Here is an 11410-nt window from a genome sequence, read left to right as displayed (position 1 = left end):
AGATTGCTCTTGAAGAGCAGTGAACTGGAACTGGGGAACACGAGAGTCGATGTATGCCAACAAAAATCGGATAAATAGAGGGGTCTGCGGATAATTTCACACAATTGTTAATATATTCACATGGAATTCACTCGATCGCCTTGCAAAGTAAATACTTTTTGAAACCGAGCTTATTTAGAATCAAAGTATAATTTTTCAAGAACTTTAAGAACAAACTTTAAGTTGGGATAATGGCAGGAAGCATTAACATCAACGGCATAAATCATATAGGTGGGTTCACAGGAGTAAAATAAAAAAACGTATTTAGGAAACAAATGTTGAATAATTTAATATTAATTATTACATTTAAAAAATCTTCTGCCTAAAAGTTTAAAAAAGTTATCTTCTATAGTTACCAGTTGCTTTGTAAAATATCGTGATTTTAGTTATTTGCATACAAAATTATTTTTACAACTAAGGTGAAAGCTTTAAATATACAATAATTTGCCAATTACTTGCCTGTGATATTATCGGGTGAAAAAGCTTTGTGTGAAAAAAATTACAGACACAATAACTTAAAAAAAATGGCCAATTTTGATCACGCTATAACCCACACATAATGTGCTCTTACATCCATAAAACACCTTTTTTGTGATTATTTTACTGTAACGATATCTAACTAAATAATTTGTTGAAGTTAATCTGACTTCTTTGCCGGCGGATATCACCCTGAATACCTTCATCCGGGAGCATGCCCAGCTTACGGCCACCAAGTTCATGTGTCAGGAGGGAGGGTGTGGAGCCTGTGTCTGTGTGGTGCGCGATGGAAAACGCAGCTGGGCTGTCAACTCGGTAGGAGGACAATCAAGTAAAGCAATAACTAATCCACTAACAGATATCATCATTTTAGTGCCTAACTCTACTCAACACCTGCGCCAATCTGGAGATCGTCACGGCCGAGGGACTGGGCAACCAGCGCTCGGGCTACAATCCCATCCAGAAGAGACTGGCCAAGATGAACGGCACCCAGTGCGGCTTCTGCTCCCCGGGATTCGTAATGAATATGTATGGGTTGCTGCAGCAAAACGACGGAAAAGTGTCCATGACAGAAGTGGAGAACTCCTTCGGGGGCAACATTTGCCGATGCACTGGCTACCGACCCATTCTGGATGCCATGAAGTCCTTCGCTGTGGACAGCAACATCCAGATCCCCAAGGAGTGTGCCGACATCGAGGATCTTAAGCCCCGCAACTGTCCCAAGACGGGATTAGCCTGCAGCTGCACATGCGATCAGTCCCGAACAAACTTGGTCTACGACGATGGAAGCCAGTGGCATTGGCCCAAGAATCTCACCGACTTGTTTGAGGCTCTTGAGAAGGTCAAAGATTCCGAGGAGTTCATGCTGGTGGCAGGAAACACCGCTCACGGTGTCTACCGAAGATCATCCGAAATAAAGCACTTTATCGATGTGAATGGAGTGGAGGAACTGCATCAGCACGGCACCGAAGGGAATGAGCTTAAGCTTGGAGCTAACCTCAGTCTCACTCAGACTATGGAAATCATTCGAACGGCCTCCAAGCAGCCAGGGTTTGAGTACCTGGAAGTCCTGTGGAACCACATTGATTTGATTGCCAACGTACCAGTCCGCAACGTGAGTTGTTGGTTAGACTTTAGACTTTCCTTTGTATAAAATCGTGTTTCTTTTAGTCGGGAACTTTGGCTGGCAACATATCGATAAAGAAGCAACATCCCGAGTTCCCATCGGATATCTTCATATCCTTTGAAGCTCTGGACGTAAAAGTCTTGGCCGCCAAAAATGCCACTGAAGATCAGAAACTGACTTTTTCGGAGTATTTGAGTTCAAACGACAGGAAACTGGTGCTCAAGAGTTTTATCCTTCCGGCGTATCCTAAGGACACTTACATTTACGACTCTTACAAGGTAATGACTCACTTCTATAGACTTGTGTTTTTATTGAAAGCTTCCCCTTCCTCAGATCATGCCACGAGCCCAGAACGCACACGCTTATGTAAACGCAGCTTTCCTCTTGGAATTGGAAACTGACTCCAAAGTGAAATCCGCTCGCATCTGCTTCGGGGGAATACGACCCGATTTCGTTCACGCCTGGGGGGTGGAAAAGTTGCTGGTGGATCAGAATCCCTACGAAAACAATTCGGTGGAACAGACATTCAAGAAACTCGGGGAAGTGATCGAACCTGATGAGGTGCTACCTGACGCCAGTCCCGCTTACCGAACCAAGTTAGCTTGTGGACTTCTCTACAAGTTTCTCTTGAAACACGCTCCCACTGCCAATGTCAGCGAGAAGTTCAAGAGTGGAGGCCACATCCTCCAGCGTCCGCTGTCCTCTGGACTGCAGCAATTCCAGACTCAGAAGAAGAGTTACCCCGTCACCCAGGCTGTCGAGAAGGTGGAGGGCATGATCCAGTGCTCCGGGGAAGCCACCTACATGAATGATGTGTTGACTACTTCGAACGCTGTCCACTGTGCTTTTGTTGGTGCCACCAAGGTTGGAGCCACCATCGACCAGATCGACGCATCGGAGGCTCTGAAGCAGCCAGGGGTAATAGCTTTCTATTCTGCGAAGGACATTCCTGGAAAGAACACCTTCAGTGATCCCAGTTTTGGGTTTCAAGTTGAAGAAATTTTCTGTTCGGGATTGGTTCGCTTTTGTGAACAGCCTTGTGGGATCATTGTGGCTCTTTCGGCAGATCAGGCACAACGTGCTGCCAAGCTGGTTGAGATCAGCTACAGCAGTCCCAGCCCTGAGTTTAAGTTGCTACCCAGTCTGAAGGATGTTTTTGCATCTCCTACTCTAGAATCATCTCGCATATCTCTCGTTGCAATGTCATCTGTAAAGGAGGTACAGTTTTCCGGCGAACCGGATACGGAAGTACGAGGAATTTTTGAGTTGGGGTTGCAGTATCAATTTCCAATGGAGCCACAAACAACGGTGGCGATTCCTTTCGAGGATTGCCTCAAAGTATACTCTTCTACTCAATGGATGGATCATACGCAGTCGGTTATTGCTAACTGCCTTCAGATGAAGGCGAATAACGTTCAGTTGCAGGTAGGTTTGGTCCAGTCAGATAGTTTTTATTTAACTTTTGAATTGAAATTCTTTGCTGAAGGTTCGCAGATTGGGCGGAGCTTATGGATCAAAAATTTCTCGTGGAAACCAGGTGGCTTGTGCTGCTTCTTTGGCGGCTTACAAGCTAAACCGGCCAGCTCGGTTTGTACAGAGCATGGAGTCCATGATGGACTGCAATGGAAAACGGTGGGCTTGCCGCTCCGACTACCAGTGCCATGTGAAGGATAATGGCAAGATTGTCGGCTTATCCCACGATTATTTTGAAGACGCTGGCTGGTGTCCAAACGACAGTCCTGTAAACCTTCAATCCAAGTTTACCGCCCCCAATTGTTACGACTTCACCGAACGGAATTTCAAACTTAATGGCCACGAGGTCCTCACAGATGCCCCCAGTTCCAGTTGGTGCCGAGCCCCAGGGTCGGTGGAGGGAATCGCCATGATAGAGAACATCATCGAGCACGTTGCTTTCGAGGTGCAAAAGGATCCAGCTGAAGTCAGACTGGCTAATATTTCTGCCGGAAACAAAATGACCGAATTGCTACCGGAACTCCTACAGTCCAGGGATTATTATGAAAGAAAGCAGCAGATCGAGGATTATAACGCCACAAACCGATGGATGAAGCGGGGAATCGGATTGGCTGTTATGGAATACCCCGTTTTCTATTTTGGGCAGTACCCGGCGACAGTGGCCATTTACCATGTGGATGGATCGGTTGTGATTAGCCACGGAGGCATCGAAATGGGACAAGGTACTGGACTCCAGATTGTTTTTTTTATGCCTCTCTGATCTTTCATTCTCCTTTAGGTATGAACACAAAGGTTGCTCAAGTGGCGGCCTACACTTTGGGAATCGGTATGAGCTACATCAAAGTGGAGTCTTCGGATACCATCAACGGAGCCAACTCCATGGTAACTGGTGGGGCTTTGGGTAGTGAGAGGCTTTGCTTCGCCGTCCGGAAAGCCTGTGAAACCCTTAACGATCGATTGAAACCACTTAAAAAGAAGGATGCCACTTGGATGGAAATTGTTAAAGCGGCATATAGGAAATCGATCAACATGATCGCATCCGAACACTATAAGGAAGACGATATGGAGAACTATCACATCTATGGACTAGCACTCACTGAAGTAGAACTCGACGTGCTCACCGGAAACAGTCAGATCACACGGGTAGACATTTTGGAGGATGCTGGCGAAAGCCTGAGTCCCTACATTGACGTGGGCCAGGTGGAGGGAGCCTTTGTGATGCTCTTGGGCTACTGGCTAAGTGAGCAGCTGGTCTATGATCGCGAAACGGGTCGCCTTCTCACCAATCGCACATGGTATTACAAGCCACCGGGCGCCAAGGACATACCCATCGACTTTCGCATTGAGCTCATCCAGAAACCAAATCCTAGCGGGGCAGGATTCATGCGATCGAAGACCACAGGTGAGCCACCTTGCTGTCTGGCAGTCAGTGTGGTCTTTGCTCTTCGTCAAGCGCTGCAGTCGGCGCGTCAAGATGCTGGACTTCCGAGGGAGTGGGTACGTCTGGGAGCTCCCACTACTCCAGAAACATTAGTGCTAAATGCAGGCCATGATGTATCAAGTTTTAGGCTTAATTAGATCGATGTGGACCCATTAGAAGAGGGTTGAGGTATTAAATTAAATGGAGAACTATCTTAGGTTGGCCAAAATAAGCATTTAATGGAACACCATTTATACATTATATAAGGCATTCCAATAAATTGTGAAAATCGTATAAGCGGAGTTATGGCCAGGGCCAGGGCAAGAGTCTATGGTATGGAAGATTCTGATTCGAGATGTTTTGTACCAAACATAAATTAAATGACTTTCTTAGAAAATATAAAGCCAAAATTTTAATGGGCAAAACCCAAAGCTTTCTTTCATATTTTTCTGGTGTTTAGTTCTTACTCTCAAAAAAGTATCGGTTTTTCAAGCAAACAAGGTCTATCCATTTAATATTTCTTCCTCATATTCGCGTTAATGAATGCTCTCTCGGTTTTAAACAGAATCGAATAAATAATTGCTTTGTGTATTTGTTTAGAAAACCGAGCACAACAAAATCGTCGAAACAGTCTGTTGATAAAGCTCTCACGGCCCAGCGTGCCAAGAGAATAATTATTAAACAGGAATGTTAGATAAGATTTCGGGCCGGTAGAGAGCGATCTAATGTTGGAAATGAGCAGGGAATCTAAGAGCGAAACCAGGTGAACTTGAATCTCTTTGGGTTCCGGGCTCCGGAAAGCGAATATATAGAGGACTCCGGGAGACCGATGCCCACAGTCACTGTCAGATCGCGGAGGAGTCGCTCGCATCGAACACGTGGCCGGTTACCCAAAATTGTGAAATTCCATAGTTCCAGAAAAAACTTAAACCCATCCATATTTTTGATACAATACTGAGGCTGTTGAAAAAAGTCTACATTTAATTTCACAATAATTCCTCAAGTGATTCTGTTTCTTATATAAGATATAGATAATGACTGGAAGCATTACAATCAACGGCACTAGGCATGAAGGTGAGTCCCGGGAAAACAAAAATATATAAAATCTATAATGTTTGGGTGTGTGGGAAGTTAATTGCCATTAGAATGATGTGGGTTGTCATTTACAAAACGCTGGATCGCACGACTACGAAATACCTGCTGTTAAGATCTTCGTGTACAATTTAGGCGTCAATCCAAAGCAGGGTAAACTACTAGTATCTTGGCTGAAATGTTGTGAAATTTCTTTAATCACTTTATAATATCTAGAGTCTTTAGGTGCACAAGCACTTCAAAATGCGTAGTTATAACAAGGGTTTCTTAAAGTGGACTTTGGAATTGAAATACAAACAGGGAAAACACTTCATCCAAGTCTATTACTTGCATAGGTCTTGATTACATTTAAAGAACACAGTGGATAGGTGTTTATAAATATTTTCTAGCTTAAATTACAATTAATTGTATATGTGTATCAGTATACCATACACCTAGGAGAGATAGGACAGAGATACCAGAAAGCGTTTCAAATACAAGCAATTTTGAAATCGAGAAACAAGAAACTAAAATTGTTATCAATCAAAAGAGCCTCTCATTTATTAAATGTTCTTAGCTTTAGTTTAATAATGTATTTGTAAAAATTTTATAAATAAATACTCAAGATAGTGTAAGTTTTTGAATAAGGCTGTTATCTGACAATGATTTGACATGTTTCCGCCACCAATTCCGATTTGGAATGATGATTAGATAAGGCTAACCACCGACCTCCTATCGTTTTGCAGTCCACCTGGCTGCCCTGCCGGCGGATATCACGCTGAACACCTTCATTCGAGAGCATGCCGGGCTCACCGGCACCAAGTTCATGTGCCAGGAGGGCGGGTGTGGCGTCTGTGTCTGCACCCTGACTGGACTGCATCCGGCGACAGGAGAGCCCCGCACCTGGGCGGTCAACTCGTGTCTGACATTGCTGAACACCTGCCTGGGCCTGGAGGTGACCACCACCGAGGGACTGGGCAACAAGAGGACCGGATACCATGCCATCCAGCAGCGGCTGACCAAGATGAATGGCACTCAGTGCGGCTACTGCTCACCCGGAATCGTGATGAACATGTACGGACTCCTGAAGTCAAAAGGTGGCAAGGTGACCATGGCCGAAGTGGAGAACTCCTTTGGAGGCAACATCTGCCGCTGCACCGGCTACCGCCCTATAATGGACGCCATGAAGTCCTTTGCCGTGGACAGCAATATCCAGGTGCCAGCGGAGTGTGCCGACATCGAGGATCTGACCACCAAGCAGTGCCCCAAGACGGGCCAAGCTTGCTCCGGAAGCTGTAAGAAGCAGCAGCCCCAGGGCAGCCAACTCTATTCCGATGGCAGTCGTTGGAGCTGGCCGAGAAACCTCACCGAGTTCTTTGCCGCCCTTCAAGAAGCTGTTAAGGAGAAGCTCCCCTACATGCTGGTGGCAGGAAACACCGCTCACGGTGTCTACCGGCGCAGCCCGGACATCAAGGTCTTCATCGACATTTCCGGCCTGAAGGAGCTCAAGGGCTATAGCCTATCCGCCGACAAGTCCACCCTGGCTCTTGGCGCCAACTTGAGCCTCAGCGAGGCCATGGATCTCTGCCGGCAGTTGGAGAAGACCAAGGGTTTCGAGTACCTGGCCCAGGTGTGGCAGCACCTCGATTGGATCGCCAATGTGCCGGTGCGCAATGTAAGTTGAATTCATAACCTCCTCATTCGTAAGCCCTCCATGGCAATCTTATCTGCGATTTCTGGAACGCACCTTGAGTGCTATTGAGTTTTATCAATATTTTTCGTATTAACCCAGGCCGGAACGTTGGCTGGAAACCTGGCCATCAAGCACGCCCACCCGGAGTTCCCCTCGGATGTGTTCATTGTCCTGGAGGCTCTGGATGCCCAGGTGATCGTCCAGTCGTCGGCGGACAAGGAGGAGACTGTGAGCCTTGCCACCTTCCTTAGCTCCTCCCTGGAGGGAAAGGCTGTTACGGGAATAGTGCTGCGAGCTTATCCCCAGGATAAGTTCTTCTTCGACTCCTATAAGGTAAGAACATAATCAGGAAGATTATTTTTAACGAAAGAAGGAATATAAGATATAGATTCCAAGTAGATCTAAATTTTAGCTCATGTAAGAATAACAGAAATGTAAGAGCTGAAGCTGATTAGCAGAAATTTAACATAGAATGAAATTTAATATCTCCAGCGAAAGGTGTGGTAACACTGAACGGAAATATTCCCCAAATTCCGATAGTAATCCTTTATAATAAATTATATTTTCTTTAAAAGATTATGCCTCGTGCTCAGAACGCACATGCCTATGTGAACGCCGCCTTCCTGCTGGAATTGGAAGCAGACTCCCGGGTGAAGTCATCGCGCATTTGCTTCGGTGGAATCAATCCCGAGTTCGTCCATGCCACGGCCATTGAGAAGTTCCTTCAGGGAAAGAACCCCTTCGAGAATGGCCTGGTGGAGAAGGCCTTCGGCCAGCTGTCCACCTTGCTCCAACCCGACGAAGTCCTGCCCGATGCCTCTCCCGTGTATCGTCGCAAATTGGCTATTGGGCTCTTCTACAAGTCCCTTCTCAAAGCTGCAGCCCAGCGAAAACAGGGATTGGGTAACCGGTACGTAACCGGAGGATCTTTGCTCCACCGTCCAGTGTCCAGTGGACAGCAGATTTTCGAGAGCTTCCAAGAACATTATCCAGTCACAAAGGCCACCGAGAAGCATGAGGGATTGATCCAGTGCTCTGGAGAAGCAACTTACTCCAACGATCTTCCCACCCAGCATAACCAGCTCTGGGCGGCTTTTGTCACCGCCAAGAAGGTGGGCGCCAAGGTCACCAAAGTAGACGCACAACCAGCTTTGTCTCTGCCCGGAGTGGTGGCCTATCTGGATGCCAAAGACATTCCGGGGCCCAATTATATTGGACCCAAGACCAGAGACGACTTCTTCTTCTCGCAGCACGAGCAGATTTTCGCCACTGGAGAGATCCAGTTCTACGGTGAGCCCGTGGGCGTTATCCTGGCCGAATCTAACGCACTGGCCAATCGGGCAGCGGAGCTGGTGAAGCTCAGCTACGAAGGTAAAAAGGAGGAGCTGCTGCCCACTCTGAAACACGTTCTGGATAAGTTAGGCTCCGAAGTAGGAAGCAATAAGCGTTTCGAACATAAGGTCAAGTCCAGCATTGATAATTTGGAGTTGGAGGAACCTTTCGATGTAAGCTCCTCTGGAAAACTGGACATGGGCTTGCAGTACCACTATTACATGGAGCCCCAGACTACGGTGGTAATACCGTTTGAAGGCGGCGTCCAGGTCTACTGTGCCACCCAGTGGATGGACCTCACCCAGGACATCATCGCCAATATACTGAACTTGAAGTCCAACGAAGTTCAGGTGAAAACCAGACGAATTGGCGGAGGCTACGGTGGCAAGGCCACCCGTTGCAACCTGGCTGCTGCTGCAGCCGCCGTAGCTGCTTATAAACTGAATAGACCAGTTCGGTTTGTGCAATCCCTGGAGTCCATTATGACCACTTTGGGCAAGCGTTGGGCCTTCCACAGCGACTACGATTTCTTCGTCCAGAAGTCCGGAAAAATTTCTGGCATTGTAAGCCGTTTCTTCTCGGATGCCGGATACTTGTCGAACGAATCCCCCATCGGGCACGTGGTATTGCTTTCCAAGAACTGCTACGAGTTCAGTGACAACTACAAACTAGATGGCTACTTGGTGTATACGGACTCCCCATCGAACACACCGTGTCGAGCTCCGGGCTCCGTGGAAGGCATCGCCATGATAGAGAACATTATTGAGCATATAGCGTTCGAAACTGGAGTCGATCCGGTAGATGTGCGCCTGGCCAACATGCTGCCAGCCCACAAAATGGGTGACATGATAACCAGATTCCTCGAGAGTACCCAGTACCGGAAACGCAAGGCCGACAGCATTGCCTTTAACAAGGAGAACCGCTGGCGCAAGCGAGGACTGGGCCTGTGCATCATGGAATACCAAATCGGCTACTTTGGACAGTACCCTGCCACGGTGGCCATCTACCACAGCGATGGAACTGTAGTCATCTCCCATGGAGGCATTGAAATGGGACAGGGTGAGTGGCTACGATCCATAAATACGATTTTTAGTTCAGCATGTTTTATTTTACTCCCTCAGGCATGAACACCAAGATCTCGCAGGTGGTGGCCCACACCCTGGGTATCCCCATGGAGCTGGTGCGCATCGAGACCAGCGACACGATTAACGGAGCCAACTCCATGGTCACTGGTGGAGCCGTAGGCAGCGAGACACTCTGCTTTGCTGTTCGCAAGGCCTGTGAGACTCTCAACCAACGCCTGGCGCCGCTCAAGGAGGAGCTGAAGCCCCAGGACTGGCAGTCGCTGATCAACGAGGCCTACAACCGCAAGATCAACCTCATCGCCAGCGATCAGTGCAAGCAGGGCGACATGGATCCCTACTCGGTGTGCGGTCTGTGTTTGATCGAAGTGGAGCTGGATGTGCTCACTGGAAACTATGTTGTGGGTCGCACCGACATCCTCGAAGACACTGGCGAGAGTCTGAATCCTAATGTGGACATTGGCCAAATCGAGGGGGCGTTTATGATGGGTCTGGGCTACTGGACCAGCGAACAAATCGTCGCGGATCCGAATACTGGCGAGTGCCTCACGAATCGCACATGGACCTACAAGCCGCCAGGAGCGAAGGACATCCCATCGGATCTGCGCATCGAACTCCTGCCCAAGAGCCCCAACAAGGCCGGCTTTATGCGTTCCAAGGGTGAGTTGAAATCCTTGCTGCTTGTTTAAAGGATTAACTAAGAATTCATTGTTTTTTTCAGCCACTGGCGAGCCAGCTATCTGCCTGTCCATAGCGGTGGCCTTCGCCCTGCAGCAGGCACTGCAATCGGCCCGTGATGACGCTGGCGTGCCCAAGTCCTGGGTGACCCTGACCGCCCCGATGACCCCCGAGCTGCTGGTCCTCCACGCCGGCACCGAGACCAGCCAGCTCAAGCTGAACTGAGCCGAGGAGACGGAGGAGGAGGAGGAGTGCTTAACACTCGCATCTCCTTAGCGTGGGACACGGCACGTGGCCGCGATGGGAACGCTCCGATAAACACGCCAAGATAACCTGCACTTACACCCCCACTTAACCTGGCTGAAAAGCATAGCAGCCAAGAACACTGAACACTGTGTTGTATGCACAATAAATTAAAAACTTATCCAACGCTTAATCCGAATGACATTCATTGCGAGCGGGCCGCCGGCTTGGGTCAACAGCAGGCCCTCCCGCCGCCTCTGATCTCCTCCAGGCATTGGGAATTTACATTTTGCCCGTCTCGTTTTTTTGTGCTTAACACCTCAACACCCGGGACACACCCCGCGCCGAGCTCTTCATTAATTTTAACATAAATTGTTGTATAGAAATTTTATGCCACACGGAGCGTTAAGTGTCTGCGAGCTGGTCAGAGTCCTAGAGCTGGGGGTTGCTTGCTTGTGGTTGTGGCCAGAGGGCGCGAAGGGTCTAATGGATTTTTCAAATATCACCAACTGCTGGGTCGTTAATGAGCACATCCCTAATGACGCTGTTCGATTGACACACTCGGCAGTGGCCCAAAGGATGTGTCAGCCTTAATCGGGGCAATTGAATATCTGTGGGGTTCCAGGAATATACTAGTGGTATCCTATTAGAGAAAGGAGTAGATTATAGGATTGTTGCTACTGAATGAGACACGCTTTTAGTATGATTCCAAATGGCACTTTTTAGAAGTAACTGGAACAGATGTTTCAACTTCTGAATATTGCAGGAAAAGCCTA

At 47.9% G+C, this 11410-nt stretch overlaps 2 protein-coding genes across 2 annotated transcripts; both read left to right on the top strand.

Moving 5' to 3' along the window:
* Positions 1 to 230: 230 nt before the first annotated feature.
* On the top strand, positions 231 to 4905 carry LOC108129730 (uncharacterized). Its single transcript, XM_070282064.1, has 7 exons — positions 231 to 270; positions 677 to 831; positions 890 to 1630; positions 1687 to 1920; positions 1976 to 3067; positions 3129 to 3837; positions 3894 to 4905. The coding sequence occupies exons 1-7, from the start codon at positions 231 to 233 to the stop codon at positions 4691 to 4693; spliced, it is 3771 nt and encodes a 1256-aa protein (XP_070138165.1). The 3' UTR covers positions 4694 to 4905.
* Positions 4906 to 5368: 463 nt separating this feature from the next.
* Positions 5369 to 10827, top strand: AOX1 (Aldehyde oxidase 1). The gene is made up of 6 exons (XM_017248093.3): positions 5369 to 5609; positions 6353 to 7281; positions 7399 to 7632; positions 7875 to 9690; positions 9753 to 10373; positions 10435 to 10827. Exons 1-6 carry the CDS (start codon positions 5570 to 5572, stop codon positions 10614 to 10616), a joined length of 3822 nt encoding a protein of 1273 aa, XP_017103582.2. The 5' UTR covers positions 5369 to 5569; the 3' UTR covers positions 10617 to 10827.
* Positions 10828 to 11410: the final 583 nt, after the last annotated feature.

The sequence above is a fragment of the Drosophila bipectinata genome, chromosome 3R (assembly GCF_030179905.1).
Source record: "Drosophila bipectinata strain 14024-0381.07 chromosome 3R, DbipHiC1v2, whole genome shotgun sequence".
Classification (NCBI taxonomy): domain Eukaryota; kingdom Metazoa; phylum Arthropoda; class Insecta; order Diptera; family Drosophilidae; genus Drosophila; species Drosophila bipectinata.
Note: the sequence above shows the minus strand (reverse complement) of the source record. Positions and strands in the feature narration are given on the sequence as shown.

Coding starts and splice junctions, on each gene's coding strand:
- LOC108129730 (XM_070282064.1), top strand. CDS start 231: ATGGCAGGAAGCATTAACATCAACGGCATAAATCATATAG. Junction 271..676: donor CAACGGCATAAATCATATAG/GTGGGTTCACAG, acceptor AATTTGTTGAAG/TTAATCTGACTTCTTTGCCG. Junction 3,838..3,893: donor AGGCATCGAAATGGGACAAG/GTACTGGACTCC, acceptor ATTCTCCTTTAG/GTATGAACACAAAGGTTGCT.
- AOX1 (XM_017248093.3), top strand. CDS start 5,570: ATGACTGGAAGCATTACAATCAACGGCACTAGGCATGAAG. Junction 7,282..7,398: donor CCAATGTGCCGGTGCGCAAT/GTAAGTTGAATT, acceptor GTATTAACCCAG/GCCGGAACGTTGGCTGGAAA. Junction 7,633..7,874: donor TCTTCTTCGACTCCTATAAG/GTAAGAACATAA, acceptor TTTCTTTAAAAG/ATTATGCCTCGTGCTCAGAA.